This window comes from Stegostoma tigrinum, chromosome 40 (assembly GCF_030684315.1).
Source record: "Stegostoma tigrinum isolate sSteTig4 chromosome 40, sSteTig4.hap1, whole genome shotgun sequence".
Classification (NCBI taxonomy): Eukaryota; Metazoa; Chordata; class Chondrichthyes; order Orectolobiformes; family Stegostomatidae; genus Stegostoma; species Stegostoma tigrinum.
The window spans coordinates 11,413,696-11,431,623 of NC_081393.1; the positions used below are offsets into that span (position 1 = coordinate 11,413,696).

Consider the following 17,928-nt stretch of genomic DNA (forward strand, 5'->3'; position numbering starts at 1 on the left):
CCCAGAGAGTCGACACTGACCCTCTGAAGATCATCCCACACACCTCCACCCTATCCCTGTATTTCCATAGCTAATCCACTGAGCCTGCCTTTCCCTAGATACTATGAGCAACTTAGCGTGGCCACTCCATCTTTGGACTGTGGAAGGAAACCAGAGCACCTGGAGGAAACCCATGCAGACATGTGGAGAGCATGGATGTGAGATTGCTCGCTGCGCTGGAAGGTTCATTTTCAGATGTTCGTCACCATTCTAGGTAACATCATCAGTGAGCCTCCGAATGAACCTTCCAGCTCAGCGAGCAATCTCACATCCAGAACCTCAACCTGAGCTACAAATCTTCTTGTGGAGAACATGCTAAATCCACATAGACAGTGGAGCAAGGGTGGAATCAAACCTGGGTCCCTGGTGCTGTGATGTGTTAGTGCTCACACTGAATTACTGTTACTTGTTGGAAAATGATTCTTTGTTGTTTTATGGCAGTTCAGTTTGTACATTTGACTAGTTATGAGGAGAGTGCCATGTTGTTTGAAATCAGGGCCGCATGTTTCTTAGAGAAATCTTTATATTCTTTACAAATTTAAATAAGAGCTGACCCCAAAAAGATCATGATTTGAGTTCTTTGGGTCTTGAGTTGACAGTGGGAAGCTTGGATTGGGTGAAAGATTTAGGAAATGCACTAATTTTCTGCAGCTATCTCGTAGCTTCGAACATTGTGTCTTTTTTCAAATGAGCCTGATCACAGCCAGGGAACCACACCCTGAAGCAAAGAAGTAATTTAAAAATGGCATGAGGCCAATGTGTTTCACGTTAAGTTTCAATGAAGTGAACCTGGGATTGGCCTGATTTGGGAGTTTGAAGGTGATAGATGTTTCAGTTTGTGTCTCCAAGCCCTAATTATGGACCTTATGCAGTGATAGTGATATTTGGCTGTGATTTTTTTTTGCTTATCTTGAGGTGTCCTGTTTAGCCCACAAATTTAGTTGGCTCATTGGTAAGGATCACATCTGAGTGCTGCTTTTGAGGTAACAAAGTAGTGAGCAAGCTGCTTGCATTTCATCTCTGATTGCTGCTTCTTGATTCTGGTGGTGTGACTGTCTGACCTAGTCTGGTTCTGTGCAAGGCAAGTGGTAGTACAAGAGCCACGTTTTACTGTGGAAAAGGGGAGGAGGGTGAAACAATTTAAATTACCCTGTTCTGCCCATCGGACGCAAGCAGATTCTGCATGCTTTGGCAGGCTGCCTCCCTGGTATGGCCATTTGATTTTGAGCTCTTAAACATCGTGAGACAGCTGTGGGCTGACCAAATGCATTTCCTTCTAATTGAGAAACAAATCAAACAAAAAAGTGGTTCTGTTGGGTTTTGCCTGCTGGATTAAGCCAGCTCTGGATGACTCCTGCTTTGCCCTGACCTGGCATTATGCTGAGACTTGTTTTTTTTGAGAGAGACAGAGCGCCAGTCTGTGCCATGTGAGACTCACCTGCAACTAACACGCCCCCTGGTGTTTGCATGCAGTCATTGCATTCAACAGATCCTGGAAGCCGTACTGCACTGCCACCAAATGGGTGTTGTCCATCGGGATCTTAAGGTGAGTTGTACTGTAGTAACAACACGAGATTGTAACCCTCGCGAGTTCTGTTCTAACATATTCTGGTAAACTGTTTTAGATTTCTTTGCAGCTCTGTTGGCACTGGTAATTTTAACACGGAACGGGAAGTCGGGGTTCATATTTCTTATTCCCTGCTTGACTATTCTTACTGTGAATTTTTTGGGTGGTGTTTGCTGTTGAGGGTGCATATAGGTGACCGTGAAAGTTGTGCCACACATGCCGAAGACTTTGAACTGCATCAGAGTTACTGTGCAGTTAGCACTTCAGTTGTGTATGTGATGGGATTGGTAGCCGTGTGCCTGTGGTGCACATTTTGACCTTTTGAAAGGGTTTGCGATGCATTTGAAATTAGCAACTTGGTCCAGAAATTGTGCCTTACTAAACACATTGATAGATAGAAACCCAGAAAAGTGCCATGTTGCCTTTGTTTTCAAGCACACAGAGCCGCTGGCTGATTGGCCATTTCCCCACCTACAGCTGCATGCGAATTTATTTTGGGTTTCACCCGGGCCATTCTCTGTAAACTGTAACCCAGCTACGGGTGTCTTGACTTGGCTAACATACATTGAAGAGTTCTGGAACTGAACCAGGACAAGCTAAGGGACAAGATGGTGATTTTGGAGGAGAGCTGAGTGGATTCTTCAAAGCAAGTGGCAAGAGTGTTGTGCTTCCCTCTGTTTGTGAGCCTCTGAGATGTGAGAAAATGCTTTGAAATAAATCTTGTTCTAAACTACTTGTTGAGAAATTAGATAATAAGTTGAGATGAACCCGGGCAGTCTGATAATTTGGTACACCATCAACTCTGTTCAGTGATCAAAATTTGAAATTTTTTTTGTTGGGTTTTGATATTGCCATTAAACTTGAGCTCTTGTAACTGATGTAAGGTTTAATCTGCTAATTTTTCAGGGACTGACAGGAGCAGGGTATCATGTTGGCCTTACGGCCGATTGCAGGTGGACCATGTAAATGTGGTTGAGAAATGCTCTCGATCAGGCATCCATACCACTGCATGGTCACCTGCCAGAAGAAATGGGTTTGGGGCACTGTGTGTGTTGAATATTGATTCTGTCAACTCCCACAGCACGATGCTTCCCCTTGTGGTCCAACATCACCTAAGTTTTCAGGTGGTGGTTTGGAAAGGAGACTTACAAGGGCTATGTTGGAAAGCCCGTGTTAAAATTACCAGCTCTCTCTAACAAGGCTTGTGGCTTTTGGTGGGCCTACTCCTACTTGCATGTGTCTTTCGGCTGGAAAGCTCTACCAGTGGGATGCGCTGAAAATGGCATGGCTGCTTTAGATCAGAATATGTGCTTCTAATGTAGTGTTTTTTTCTCATTTAGTTGCTGGGGTTTGCATATTTCTCTCAAGTACAATATTTCTATGTCTGTATATTTTACATCTTAAAGTACAGTCAAAAATTTATTTTTAAAAGTAAATCAAGGAAGAGTGGTATTTGAGTGTATAAAAGACTCTGATGGTCTGGTGTTATGTATAAATATTGGGACTATGTCAATGCTCTATGAATTCACCGTGATGCATGAAGTAATACATTTGATGATTAATTAATGGCCCCCAGCAGCGACCCCCTCCCCGCCGAAAAAAAAAAATAGAGACAGCTCTGCAAGCTGCACTTGTCCAAAAAACTGAAGAATTTCGGCCCAGGGTATGGTGTCATTTCATACAGTCCCAAAGAGTTCTTTTAATATCTCCTGTGAACTGTCTTGGATTTTTATCAGCGAAAGGTGGTGGTACCGGAAGATCTCATAACTTTGTCAACCGATTTAATTTCATCCTGCTTTTTCTGAGGCTAGTCAAGCAGCATAGGAGGCAGCTTTGTCTAAAGACCTGCTGACAACATGACAGTTTGTGTTCCTCTCCATCACTTCCCCTGTCCAAGCTCCCTTATGTTTGAAGTACACCTAACTTAGTAAGCCTTTCCTTCCATGATCTGTCACACCCCACTCCACTCCACATTGTACAGCCCGAACGCCCACTTAGAATACTCAGATTGGCCGACCACCCTGATGCAAACGCACGTAGAGAAAAGGATCTGTGCACCACATTCTGCTGGTCCTGCAAGTCAGTGTTGAGCTTTCACTGAGCAACTCTGTAGGCCTGAGGGCAAACCCAAGTTCCAAGTTGTTTAAACAGCTCACGACCTGGCCCACTGTTTGTGAGCTGAAGTAGTTATCTGCCATCATTTGTTTCACAGTATTTAATCAGATTACTCCATTAACCAACAAAACCAACTTGAAAATTTATTTTTGAACATATATATGCATCCCATATGTCTTAATGCAGCTGGTGCTTCACTGGCATCGAGCTCTCCAAACACTGATCACATTCCTTTCTCTCTCCGAGTGGCAGCAAAAAGCAAGACCTCTGAGTACTGGGGGTGCCAGAGTCAGCCCTGGCACCGCATCCTCCCTAACTATTCACAGAGCCAAATGGTGAGGATTGACCGCCCCTCAATGCTTTATACCTCTCCAGAGTCCAGAACTCTGAGGCTGCTCACAGTGTGTTTCATTCCATGCCAGTTGAGATCAGCATGAATATTCTTGCACTTTGGAAATGTGTTTATCTGAACTTTCAGGATACTGCTCCCCGATTAATCATTCACCAACTGCCCACCCCTGAGCTAGCGCCCAACACTGGCTAACTCTTTGCCTAATAAGTTTCCCAACATTGAATACAGGAAGAAGGGACCATCCAGGCATGTTTGGCCATTCAGGAAGATTAATGCTAAGGAGTGATCAAACTCCATTGGCCTGCTTTTGCTACATACCCCATAATAACTTGGGTTAACAAAGCTCGATCAGTCTCACATCTGAAATTACAAATTAACCCATTGTCATGTGCAGAAGAGAGTTCCAACTTATGCCAACTTTTGTGTTTTGGTCCAAGTGTTGGCTGGTGCTCAAACTGTGACATTTGGAATGCCCCATTCAGTAGAAATAGTTAGCACTGACAGTTTGAGATTGCATGGTGCAGCCCACATACCCTTTAAATTGTAAGGGAGGAGGAAATGTCTACACCCTGTTCACAGCCTATTCCACAATAAGATGAAGACGACCTTGGAGGGTGGAGAAATCCTTTCATGCAGTACAACCTCATATCAATGCTCTGATTCTCTGAGCTGTTGGCATCAACCGAAATAAGGCTTTTTAAGCACAGATTGACTTTTTGATCAAGCAATTGCTTTTGTTCTAAGAATTCTGTTGCATAACAATGACAATTTTCTTTTCACCAAATACCACACCCGAAGCCTGAAAATTTACTCCTAGCCAGTAAATGCAAAGGAGCTGCAGTGAAGCTCGCTGACTTCGGTTTGGCCATCGAAGTTCAAGGGGAGCAACAAGCATGGTTTGGTGAGTGATGCTGCTCCGTTTACTACAGCTTTTTTTCCAGGTATTTGGTGTACTTGACCCTGTTTTGCTACGGTCTTGCTTAAGCTTGCTTTCATCAATTACCAGATGTCAAGCAAACTTGATGTTGAAATGGGATTCTCATACTCATCCAATCCCATGTTCTGAGTAGTGAGCTTGTGTTATGGCGACGGTTAAAATGGAACCTGCCTGTTCAAAGTTTGAAAATGCTAGGTTATGCATAGGAAAAGAGGCCAAAAATGCCTTTATTTCCGTGGGCCTATTCCAAAGGTATCTTGTCCAAGTGTTAACGAGTCCAAAGGAAACATTTGATATATCAATAGATCCCAGTGTAACTTCTCTTCTTGCTGCCAAATGTGCACCATGTGTCTTCACTCTCTGTCCTCTGCTGTGATGTCAGTTCTCATTCCATCCATATCATGTGTCACTTGTCACTTTCAACTTTTCTTGCCCATCTACAGAAAGAGAGCTTCCTGGTCTCTTGCTCACTTTGCCAAAATGCCTGTTGATAATCCTTGTAAATTTCAAATCTCCCTGCCTTGTACTACCTAGTTGTGTAACCTGCTGGATGCTCACTCAGTGGTTCTGAGAACTCCACAACTCCAGCCAAGTCCCAACTTGACTCTTGGCTTTTTGTGTTGCTGGCACATCTCTTTTTATTTCAACTTTTTAGTTCTTCACTCATGGGACATGTGTTTTGCAGACTGGCCAGCATTTTATTGCCCATCTTGCGTTGCCCTTGAGAAGGTGGTAGTGAGCTGCCCCTCGAGTTACTGCAGTCCACATGATGCAGGTTGACCTATAGTCTCCCTCAGGGAGAGAATCCAGGATTTTGACCCAGCGGCGATGAAGAAATGACGATATATTTCCAATTCAGGATAGCGAGTAGCTTGCAAGTGGTGATGTTCCCATGTATTTCCAGTCCTTGTCCTTCTAGCTGGATGTGTTTGTGGGTTTGAAAACTGCTGTCTAATGATGTTTCATGAATTCGCCCAGTCTTGTTATCATCCTATGATGAGGTGGCAAATGGAGTTTAATGCAGATAAGTGTGAGGTGATGCACTTTGGTAGGAGTAACCGGAAGGCAAAGTACTGGGCTAATGGTAAGATTCTTGGTAGTGTAGATGAGCAGAGAGATCTCGGTGTTCATGTACACAGATCCTTGAAAGTTGCCACCCAGGTTGACAGGGTTGTTAAGAAGGCATACAGTGTTTTAGCTTTTATTAATAGAGGGATTGACTTCTGGAATCATGAGGTTTTGCTGCAGCTGTACAAAACTCTGGTGCGGCTGCACTTGGAGTATTGAGTACAGTTCTGGTCACCGCATTATAAGAAGGATGTGGAAGCTTTGGAAAGGGTGCAGAGGAGATTTACTAGGATATAGCCTGGTATGGAGGGAAGGTCTTACGAGGAAAGGCTGAGGGACTTGAGGCTGTTTTTGTTAGAGAGAAGAAGGTCGAGAGGTGACTTAATTGAGACATATAAGATAATCAGAGGGTTTGATAGGGTGGATAGGGAGAGCCTTTTTCCTAGGATGGTGACGGCGTGCACGAGGGGGCATAGCTTTAAATTGACGGGGGAAAGATATAGGACAGATGTCAGAGGTAGTTTCTTTACTCAGAGTAGTAAGGGAATGGAACGCTTTGCCTGTAACAGTAGTAGATTCGCCAACTTTAGGTACACTTAAGTCTTCATTGGACAAGCATATGGACGTACATTGAATAGTGTAGGTTAGATGGGCTTCAGATCGGTACGACAGGTCGGCACAATATTGAGGGCTGAAGGGTCTGTACTTTGCTGTAATGTTCTGTGTTCTGTGTTCTATGTTCTGTGTTCTATCTCATGCTTGGCAGCTCTCTTGGGTGATAGATCAGCCTTGGCCTCTGTAATAACATAGTGTTTAATCTTGTGTCAAAAATCATGGATCCAAATCCTATTCCAGATCCAACTTACAAGTCACAAGTATTTATTGACCCAAAAAGTTTTGAGACATCCTGAGGATGTGCAAGGTGCGTGATAAACCCTTGGACTTTTTACTGGTAGTTGAGTTGGGTAAGCTAATAGCGGTTGGACTACCCAAGTCACCCTTTACCTTCAGAACACCATCTGTGCATCACAATATCTCATCGCATCCATCTGGATTATGAATAAGCTGCAGCAGCCCTAATACAGTTCCTCTGGGTCAAGAGCAGAAATTGGATTGAAGATCCAAAACCACAGGTTTCCCATCATAATTTCTAGCCAGTATTTAATCTGGTGAGTGAACTGTCATAAAACCCAAGGCTTTAATCTTGTAGACAAACACTTTTTAGGCCATATAAAAAGGTAAACATCTACCATATTTCTCTCACTTATTGCCTTGCTGAATTATTTTGAAAAAAGAACAGTGAAATTAACAAGACAAGAAGCTCCTTTTGAAGCTATGTTTGGTGTCCCTAACATGTCATTCTGTGGTGTAAGTAGTACTGGAAGTCCAAAGGTTTCACTTAGCCTCTTGCCTTTTATTGACATCAAACCAATGGACTTGGAGTTAGCTGGATTTGTCTTAGCCTGTAACTGATCTACATTAGCTTCCTTCCAGGAACAATTCTAGACTCAAGCCAGCCATTCATTGTTTGGGCAAGGGGCTAATAACATCTTTCCTCTCCAAGAATCCTCAGATGCATATCATTTGGGCAGGCTGCCCAAAAGGTTTTTAGTTGTCTGTTTAAAAAAAAGAAGCAGTTACTTTCTGTGTTCATGTGTTCATTTTCAGAATTCCATGAGGATGCTAACAATGGAGTATAGTTTTCAGTTGTGCCAAGCCAATCACACTACTTAACCCTTGGTTCATGGTGCACTCATGTCAAGCTTTACTGTATTAGTTAACAGAGACCTGTGTGATAAATGCAAAAGATAGTTTGACAGTTGTATGACCTGAGATCTGCAAAAATTCAATTGAATTCAACATAGCAGCCTCTTGACAAGATTTCTCGATGCTCGTGTTTCATTTATTTTGCTGGGTTTCTCTGTGCACAGGTTTGGTGCAGGTCCAAGTGGGCACTTGCCAACTCCCTCTCTAGTTTGTCCTTTCAAAGTTGTGCGGGCAATAGACTAATGTGATGTTAAATTTTCTCCTTGAGAACAGAAGTGAATGAACAGTTCATACTGTTCCTGCACTTGCCCTAATACCATGGGGCCTGGAGCGAGGTGCTTGTGAAATAGGAAAGCAAGGAGGGCTAACAGCAGCATGTACCCAGGTCTTGTGTTCTCCCAACAGCCTTTCAGCTTCAAACACAATGCTCCCACATCTAACCTCAAAAAGCTTAGTCCTGTTATTGCTGCATAGCCTTATTCCTGCCTTTTAGTTCCACCTCCTTCAACCCCTCTTCCTAGTTGTGTTTTCCACTCAACTCAAAACTCAGCTAGCTTCAGTAGAAGAGCCATCATTCTCAATTTCTGGAACACTCTATAAGCATCAATAGCTCTGTTTACTTAAAAGACTAACAGATGTAGCCTTGGTTCACTGCACCCAATGCACTAATCACGATCACTAATTTTCACTTCTGTGAACTGCTTCAGGAAACCGTAGCACGAGTTTAATCATCCCAAAGCCCCATCTAAAGGATGTTACCCTTAATATTGCTGCACTGGGATGTCTCTCTTGAGTTTGGGTTCCATTCCATGAGGTAGGGCTCAATTGAACAACAATTTTCAAGATGCAAAGTACTCTTGTTGAACCTTAAGTGACACTTGAACACCAGGAGCTGATTGTGTCGCGAGGTGAACTCGGTTAAAATAGCACATAATGCATCAGTGAATCAATTTAAATATTTTTTTCTCTTTCTAATGATATAAAAATGAGACAAGCTCCTTTTCAACATCTCAAAACACTCTTCCCCTCTTAAAGCCTTCCCATTCCATAGAAGATCAAGGTTTTTAAAAACCCAAACCTGGCACCACTTTAGAAATCTGTGAGAAGTAGGAGCAAATGTAGGCCGCTCAGCCCAGTGAGTCTGCTTCATCATTCAGTGAGATCATGGTTTATCTGATCATCCTCGAGCTAATTTCCTTGCCTTATCCTCATAACCTTTTGCCCCCTTACTGATTAAAGGTTTGTCCTCAGCCTTAAATTACTTAACTTTACGGCTTCAACAACCCTCTACAGTCAAAAATTTCACAGATTAAGTACTCTTTGAGAGAAGACCCTCTAGTGTTTCTTACATGGGCACCCCCTTATTGTGAGATGATGTCTTCTAATCCTATATTCTTCCACAAGAGGAAACAATCTCTCTGCATCAAACATTCCCTAAAAACCTTACATGTTTCGATCAGTGCTCCTCTGATTCTTTTAAACTCCAATGAGCACAGGTCCAAACTTGTCAACCTGTTTCCACTGCCATATTTTGTTAAGACAAAGGGTCCAAAACTGTCCGCAGTATTTCAAACATTAGCCTGATTAATGCCTTAAGTAGTTTTAGCAAGACCTCACAATTTTTAGACTCTGTCCCCTTTGAGAAAATGCCTTTCCTCTTAGCTGCTGAACCTTCTCTGCCACCATTTCATGATTCATTCAGAAGGACCTCAAATCTATTTGTGCTGCAGCTTTGTGCATTCCTGCCCCATTTAAACAAAATTCAGTTCTAACCTTTGTACCCAGTGCATAACTTCACATTTTCCCACATTTTATTCCATCTGCTCAGTTTCGCCCACTCACATTACTTTTCTCTATCCCTCTGCACAATCCTTTTGTTGTTGTCATCGCTGATCTCCCCACCTAATTTTGTGTCTTTCACAAACTTGGTGACAGTGGCATTTCTGTTCCTCATCCAAATCATCAGTTTGTGCTGCAAATATATATTGCACTGATCCCAGTGCAGTTCACTCTTGACACATTGCTATCTGAATATGTCCCCCCCCCCTTATCCCAATTCTCTCAAGTCAGGGAATGCTTTGTCCATGCTAATTTCCTCCCCTCAATACTTTCTAAATAGTCTAATGAGCGATACCTTAGCAAATAACTTTTCAAATAATTTATTTGGTTTTCTTAACTGGTCTTTCTGCCATTGTTCATTGTGTCACTGTGTTTGGTCATGATGGATGTTGGCTGTTTTCAGTTGGAGGAGGCAGAAGGTTCATGTGCAAATGATTTTGTTGACTTTGAAGAGTTCAACAGCCTAAACTCATAAGAGTCTGCACAAGCAAACCTGAACTGAAAGGCACACAGCCAAAATAGTTGCTCAACTACAAGCATATTCTCCCTAAGACCAGGCACCTTCACAGTTAATGCAAAAACAAATGTGCAAGCACTGGCATCACTCACATATGTAACCATGAGGAATCTAATAGTGCATGAGCTCTGTGAACTAGAATCTTGCTGGCATCAGTCCTGGTGTGATGTACCCCGACTTCGTGTCTGCTAAACCACAGCTTACCATAGTACTGGGAACAGAAGGGAAGAGGTTTTGTTTGTTATTCTTGATCAAACCTGCCTTTGTGTCTATTTTGGAATTGGATCACTTCATTGATTATGGATTTTGTTTTTTTTTTGCAAACCGTAAACTAATTTGAACTATTAATGTCCAGGTCCAATGAGCAAGAGGAGCTGGGTCAAACCATCGTTGGTGTGACATTTTGGAGAGAGGTGTACAGGGAAAAAGAATAGACTGAATCCCTGGGGGTCTCATGTGATATGCTGTGCTGAACCACAATCCCATGCAGTCATTTGTACACTAATGTTTATGGAGTTTCTGCTGTTCTTCTGCACTCGAGACACCTAAAAGAAAACATCTGACTGTATGATTTTTTTAATCATCTGCAGGTTTTGCAGGCACACCTGGCTACTTGTCTCCCGAAGTCCTTCGAAAAGAAGCCTACGGAAAGCCAGTAGATATCTGGGCATGTGGTGAGTACAAATCTTGACTAATGTCTAAAATTGGCCGTCCCTCGCTGATTAGCATTTGAGGTCAGCCACATGGTTCAGATTGAAATGTCTTTGGAAGCTTTTCACCCGTGATCTGATGGTTTGGATTATCTCTGGAATCATAGGAGTTGGGCTGGTGAGGAAGTGAAAAGTCATAAGCCAAGTCCAGGCATGATATTGCAAGTGTAGAAACCGTGATGTTTCCCATGCCTGGAAGTCATTCCCACGTAATTAGTGGGATACATCCCAAATGGTGCATTATGGTCCTTACAGAGTGAGCAAAATGACTGACCTTGACATCTGCTCAGAAGAAGAGAAGACTGATCTCAGCCAGCTAGTTGTGCAAGGGGCAGTAGGACCAGCTCAGAGATTGTTCCCCATAGATGAGCAGGGCACTTTTTTTGAAGCTGATCTCGTGGTACTGTTTCTAGCATGTGAGAAACACAACGGATATATGAGAATTGCCACCATAGGTGTGATCCTCCTCATATTATGAGCAGAGTTAGGTTCCCATTTACAAATCAAAGTCTGCCATCTCCATGGATGGGGGTGCCCTGTGACCATTAATTTTTCATGAAAACTGCTCCATTGATGTTCATGTTTTTGCCATGACTTCCCCCCCCCCCCCCCCGCCCCACCCCACCTTGAACTGAGCCAGTCTCTATTTTTGACAAGAAATGTAAAATAGCCATGGGCATTTCAGGGACCATGAGGAACATTGGGAGGGAGAAAGTATGGTTTTGCCCATATCGAGCAATCTTACCTCTTCAGTGACCAGTTCTGTCTTGACGTCACAGGAGCAGTCAACATACTTCAGGCCTTAACAACGAAAGCTTGACCCTTCTGTCATCCCTCCATCAGAGCTTTATCTGTGGGAAGTACTTCGTGAGACACAGCTCTTTCCAATTATCTCTCCACAAATGATTTCTTTTAAGCAGTGGAATCCAGTAAAACTCCTCCCAATCCAGAAGGGGATGGCAGTCTTTACACATGTTTGGAGAGTCCAGACCACAGGCAATTGTGTTTGTATGGCACACTTGAGCTCATTACTACCCAAAATGTGCCTTGGATCCCAAGGTTATTAAATTCGCTGTGAGATGCAGTATTTCATTTTGATGGAAGGTGAGGTCAGCATGAGTTGCATCCTAATAGGCTTTAGAATCGTACATCTGCTGCAAATGTTGGACCACACACTCCCACACTTGGGTTAAGTGTTCTTATGGACCAGACTGAACCCCGTACAAATGTATCAAGGAGGTGGTCTTGACTCTAACTTGTTTATATAAAGACAAATGTAAGGTGCTGTGTTCTACATATAATTCCATTGGTTACACCACTCGTTTTTAAGCAAAACACATTTTATTGTTACCGTATAGTTAAAATACAAGCAAAAGAAAGAAGAATTGGAATAAGTTAACTCTATTGAAAAACTTAAAGTAATAGGTTATTTATCGACACGCCCTTGACAAAGACAAAATCAGTAAAACAGATTGTCTCGCATGCACAAAAACAGAAGTTTCTGGAAAATCTCAGTCGGTCGGGCAGCATCTGTGAACGTAAAAACTGAGTTAACGTTTTGGGTCTGATGAGGAAGGGTCACTGGACCCAAAACATTAATTCTGATTTTTTTCTTCACATCTGCTGAGCTTTTCCAGTAACTTCTGCTTTTATTCCTGATTTACAGTATCCGCAGTTCTTTTGTCTTTTAACTCTCTCATGCAGTTCTGGCAGCAGAAAGACAAGATCCAGCTTTTAGCTGTTAACAGAGAGAGGAGCAGCACAGTGGCTCAGTGGTTAGGATTGCTGCCTCCTAGTACCTTGGCCCTGGGTTCAATTCCAGCCTCAGGTTACTGGCTGTGTGGAGTTTGCACATTCTCTCAGGGTGGTGTGGTGGCTCAGTGGTTAGCACTGTTGCCTCAGCACGAGGGACCTAGGTTCAGCTCCACCATTGGGCGACTGTATGGAGTTTGCACATTCCCTGCGTGTCTGCGTGGGTTTCCTCTGGGTGCTCCGGTTTCCTCCCATAGTCCAAAGATGTGATAGGTGGATTGGCCATACTAAATTGCCCATTGTATTCAGGGATGTGCAGATTAAGTGGGTTATGAGGAATGGATCTGGGTGGGATGCTCTGAGGGTCAGTGTGGACTTGTTGGGCCAAAGGGCCTGTTTCTACCCTGTATGGATTCTGTACAAAAAAAAACAGCTTCCACAATCAACTTTGAAAACTCCAGCCACAACTGAAAGCCAAACAAAAACCCTGGCTCTGTGGGAGCTTGACTTCAGGCTGCTTTTATTGTTTGCACTTTTTAAAAACAAAATCCCCAAGGCCTCTCAAACAGTTTATTTTATTGGCTTTGTACCTCTGTCTCAAGCTCTTCATTTTTAAGAAAAAGTGATTAAATATATCTGTTAAAGCCATAGTCTTAGTGTTCATGATAACAAAGTGTGGAGCTGGATGAACACAGCAGGCCAAGCAGCATCTCAGGAGCACAAAAGCTGACATTTCGGGCCTAGGCCCGAAACGTCAGCTTTTGTGCTCTTGAGATGCTGCTTGGCCTGCTGTGTTCATCCAGCTCCACACTTTGTTATCTTGGATTCTCCAGCATCTGCAGTTCCCATTATCTCTGATACTGTCTGAGTGTTCACCTTTGGTTTGAAAAATTTATCAAATGTGCTGATGGATTGAAATCATTTGCCTGTTTGTGCTTGTTTTTTCTCTTCTTTGCCTTTTGTTATAGGAGTTATTCTCTACATCTTGCTTGTTGGCTACCCACCTTTCTGGGATGAAGACCAGCACAAGCTCTATCAACAGATCAAGGCTGGTGCTTATGATGTATGTACATGAAAGAAACTGGCTTTGACTAATCTGAGACCAAAATCTTAGGCACTTACTTCAATCACTCATTTCTCGTCACATTGCACTGCAGCCTACTTTTATGACGCGGTCCCTGACCCTGGCCATTCCCTCCAAAAGCAAAAGACTATCACTTGCCAGAATTGAAAATGACAGTGTTAACCCCCTGCCACAGACATGGACCCAAATAACTACTGCATAATTTGGACTGGCTATTTGTGCTGCAAAGACCCAAATGGCCTTTGTGTGCCTCCAGCCTGACACAAGGGACAACACATGCTGCTGTGCCAAAAATAAGAGTTCATGTTTCTTACTCACATCAGCCCAGAGGTCATCCAGTTTCAGATAGACTTGAGTTTGATTTTTATCTGGGCATGCTGAAAGGGACCTGTTGTCCCCTGCTTGCATGTCTTGCAGTACTAGGATCTGATCAATTTCTTGGAGCTGTTTTACCTGTCAGCTTCTGCCAAGATATAGGATTCAACATTGCATGGAAGTGAATTGACAAAGAATGCTTGCCCCAACTGGTGCCTATAAACTTACAGCTCCAATCTATGTGCTGTGTTGACTCCTCAAGTTTTCAATGTGCGCAGTAATCCTGGCCTAATTTAAGCCTGCCACAAGAGGACCAGTTTTCTCCCCACTCCCATGCGGACTGTTAATGGACAGTCAGCACAAAAGGAGGCAAAGATGATCTCTGTCCTCTGCATGGTTAAATGACCAAGTATGGAAATGCAGAAATTCAGTAGAAACTTAATATTTGCCACAAGGAAGATAACGAGTGACCAGAAAGATCTCTTCACTTTTTGTTACTGGCAGCCACAGTTTTGGTTCCATTTGATCTGGTGTTGCAAAAGTCTCTAAGTCTGCATTCAGAGTTTTCGCAACGTCGTGCAGAGAAATAAACTAAAGCCTGTTAAAATGTCACGAAGCGATGATTAAACTAAAGCACTTGTATTTTTTGTATTTCCTGCTGGGATTCCTGCTTGAAGAGTAATTCAATGTGTAAATCACTATATTCTGAAGCCATTGGCTTTGGTTTTTTTTATTCTTCTTATGGTAGATTGATTTATTTTGGTATTGATAATTATAATAACTGCTGTTTATTTTGCACTGTTAAAACATTGAGATGTCCAAATGCACTTCTTAAGAATCAAACAAAATATGACACTGAGTCGATTTACAGACTTGAGGGAAGATGACCAAAAACCTTTCAAACTTGAAAGAATATTCCTGTATGAATGAAGAAAGGGACGTGGAGAGGTTTTCGACGGGCAGCGGGACTTCTTTGTCTGGAACCTTGGCATCTGATGGCATAGCAGATATTGGTTGAGTGATTAGAATTGTGGATGCACAGACATATTGATCAGAGTTCAAAAAGTGAAAATATCTTTTAGGGTGTGGGTCTGTAAGAAATTGCAGACATTGGGAATGGAAAAGCCATGGAAAAACATTGAAACAAGCTTGAGCATTTTGAAATTGAGATATTGCTCAACAAAGTGTTGAACACCCAACAGAGAACTGAATGGGACTTGATGCAATTCTTGAAAATATTTGATAACCAAGTTGTTTTGAACGAGAAATTGAACTGTACTCTCTGCCGATCAAAGGAGCAAAACTCCTACCTCCGCTGAATACAAGTAAAGCAAACAAATATGAAAAGAAATAAGATGTTATGATCTTGTAAAAAACACACCATTTCTGAGAAAGCTTAGTCTTTACCTCTGTTTTTCTGTTATCTCTTAGTTTCCTTCCCCTGAATGGGATACAGTTACTCCAGAGGCCAAGAATCTCATCAACCAGATGCTGACAATTAACCCTGCCAAACGTATTACTGCCACTGAAGCACTGAAACACCCCTGGGTCTGTGTAAGTGTTCACTTAGTGGCATTGTTCAGGAGTGAATGCAACCCTCATCTTTGTATCTAGAAAAGAAAGTTGGACGGACTCGACACGTCAGGATTGTCATTGAGGGGAGCGGTAGATTTTAGTCTACCCACGTGTCCTCCCGTCTGTACTTCTCATGTGGGTCGTCTGGATGTAACCCGTCAATCTTGAAATGAGATCAAGTGACTCAGATTGAAAGGGACACAAAAGAGTTGAACTGCTCTGTTATGATGATACCCAGTTTACTTCACAAGCATGTTAATGAAGAAACTGTTCTGAGACCATCTCTGTTTTTTATGGGCTGGGGAATGAATGGGGAAAAATGTTTACAAAAAGTGATTTGAAAGATGAGTTCCATCAGTGAAACTAAATTTTTTGTATGCTTTCAGCAACGATCCACTGTTGCGTCTATGATGCACCGCCAAGAAACTGTGGAATGTTTGAAGAAATTCAATGCCAGACGAAAACTCAAGGTGAGAAATTCTTCATTTCAATCAGTTTCTAGGGGCTGTGTCACATTTTCAACTTCAGTGAGGGTATTTTGTATTCCTATTTGTGAATTTGTTGGTGCAATGACATTGATGGTCGCAGATTTCAAAGTGTTCAGACTTGGCATAGTATACAGTTTTCAGACCACATGATTGATCCGTTCACTTAGCCATGAGGTTACCTTCATGAAACCCTGGAGTCTGTTTTGAAATTTGAATGTTTGTATCAAATCACCGACATGAGGGGCAAAAAACCTCAGAGCGGACATCTGCTCACTAGAGCTTGAACCCTTTAAGTCCAGAATATTGTCTTTCAGAAGCCTCCCAATCCACTTGGGTGACACTCATTCAACAGTGAATTAAAAAAATGAGCTGCACAAAATGTTGGGAATAATCAGCAGGTTATTCTACTGAAAAAAAGGGAATTGACCTGAAGTTACAACTTGATTTTACACTCCACAAATACTGGCTGGCCTGCTGAATATCTTGAGCGTTTTTGTATTTTGTTTCAGTTTTCAGGCATCTGCAGCATTTTGTTGTTGTGATCACCCCTGAAATTGTGATTCTAGTTCTCGGAAATGGAGCACCACAAATTCTCACCGTTAGTTAAAACAGCTGTAAGTTACGCTGTTGTCCACTCCACTCAAATCCCATTGGAGAGCAGTGCTTAGGCCTAACCTTTTTACACATTACATGAATGAACTTGAATGAAGGGACCAAAGTTGTGGTTGCTAAATTTGCTAATGACAAAAGCTAGACAGAAAAGTACATTGTGAAAAGCGTATAACAAGGCTCCAATGATATATGGAGGTAGCAAGAGCTGCACATGCTGGAGTCAGAGATAACATAGTATGGAGGTGGAAAGGTGCAACTGGGCAGCATCAGAGGAGCAGGAAAGCTGCCGTTTTACATCAGGACCCTTCTTCAGAAAAGAGATATGGATAGTTTTGCGGAGATCTGGCAACTGTACTTTAATGTGGGGAAAATGTGAAATTGCCCATCTTATCAGAAAGAATAATTAAGAAGCTGATCTTCAAAATAATGAGAGGTTGGAAGGTCCTGACAGACAGAGGGATTTGCAAGTCTAAGAGCATGAAATTAGTGAAAGGAAATTGAATGCAAAAGTAGGGAGTTATGTTTGCATAATACAAGGCACTAAGGACAATATATATTTGGTTTGTTGTGTAAAGACAAGTACTGTGATCTCATTGAACCAGGTAGGATTCTTAAGGGACTTGAGAGGATATTTCCTCTCGTGGGAGAGTCTTGGACCAGGGGCATAGTCTCAGAATAAGGGAGTGCCATTGAAGTCTGACATAAGAAGGTATTTCTTCTCTGGCAGTTGAGAGTATTTCGAACTCCTTGGTACAGAGACCTGTGGGGGCAGAGTCTTCATGTATGTTTAAGGCTTAGAGAGAAAGAACTTGATTAGTAGGGAAATGTTGTGGCCATTTCGGAGACATGGATAGAGCAGGTGCAGGAATGGTCGTTGCAGGTTCCAGGATTTAGATGTTTCAGTAAGAACAGAGAAGATGGTAACATGGGGTGAGGTGTGGCATTGTTGGTCAAGGACAGTATTACAGTTGCAGAAAGGATGTTTGGGTCTCGTCAACTGAGGTAGTATGGGCTGAGGTTAGAAACAGGAAAGGAGAGGTCACCTTGTTGCGAGTTTTCTATAGGCTTCCGAATAGTTCCAGAGATGTAGAGGAAAGGATAGCAAAGATGATTCTCGATAGGAGTGAGAGAGACAGGGTAGTTGTCATGGGGGACTTCAACTTTCCAAATATTGACTGGGAACACTATAGA

The 17,928-nt window shown here is 42.5% G+C and overlaps 1 protein-coding gene across 40 annotated transcripts in view; it reads left to right on the top strand.

Annotated features, from left to right (window-relative positions):
* The window catches only part of LOC125448018 (calcium/calmodulin-dependent protein kinase type II subunit beta), a 246,823-nt gene that overhangs the window by 131,991 nt on the left and 96,904 nt on the right, over positions 1-17,928 (top strand). For 25 of the 40 annotated variants that reach the window (XM_048522903.2, XM_048522909.2, XM_048522910.2 and 22 more), the window contains 6 exons: positions 1,513-1,585; positions 4,872-4,974; positions 10,792-10,875; positions 13,632-13,726; positions 15,494-15,616; positions 16,024-16,107. In XM_048522903.2, the coding sequence (XP_048378860.2) occupies positions 1,513-1,585; positions 4,872-4,974; positions 10,792-10,875; positions 13,632-13,726; positions 15,494-15,616; positions 16,024-16,107 (562 nt within the window). The remainder of the gene's footprint in view (positions 1-1,512; positions 1,586-4,871; positions 4,975-10,791; positions 10,876-13,631; positions 13,727-15,493; positions 15,617-16,023; positions 16,108-17,928) is intronic. The other 15 variants (XM_048522902.2, XM_048522904.2, XM_048522905.2 and 12 more) reach the window with 1 other exon arrangement.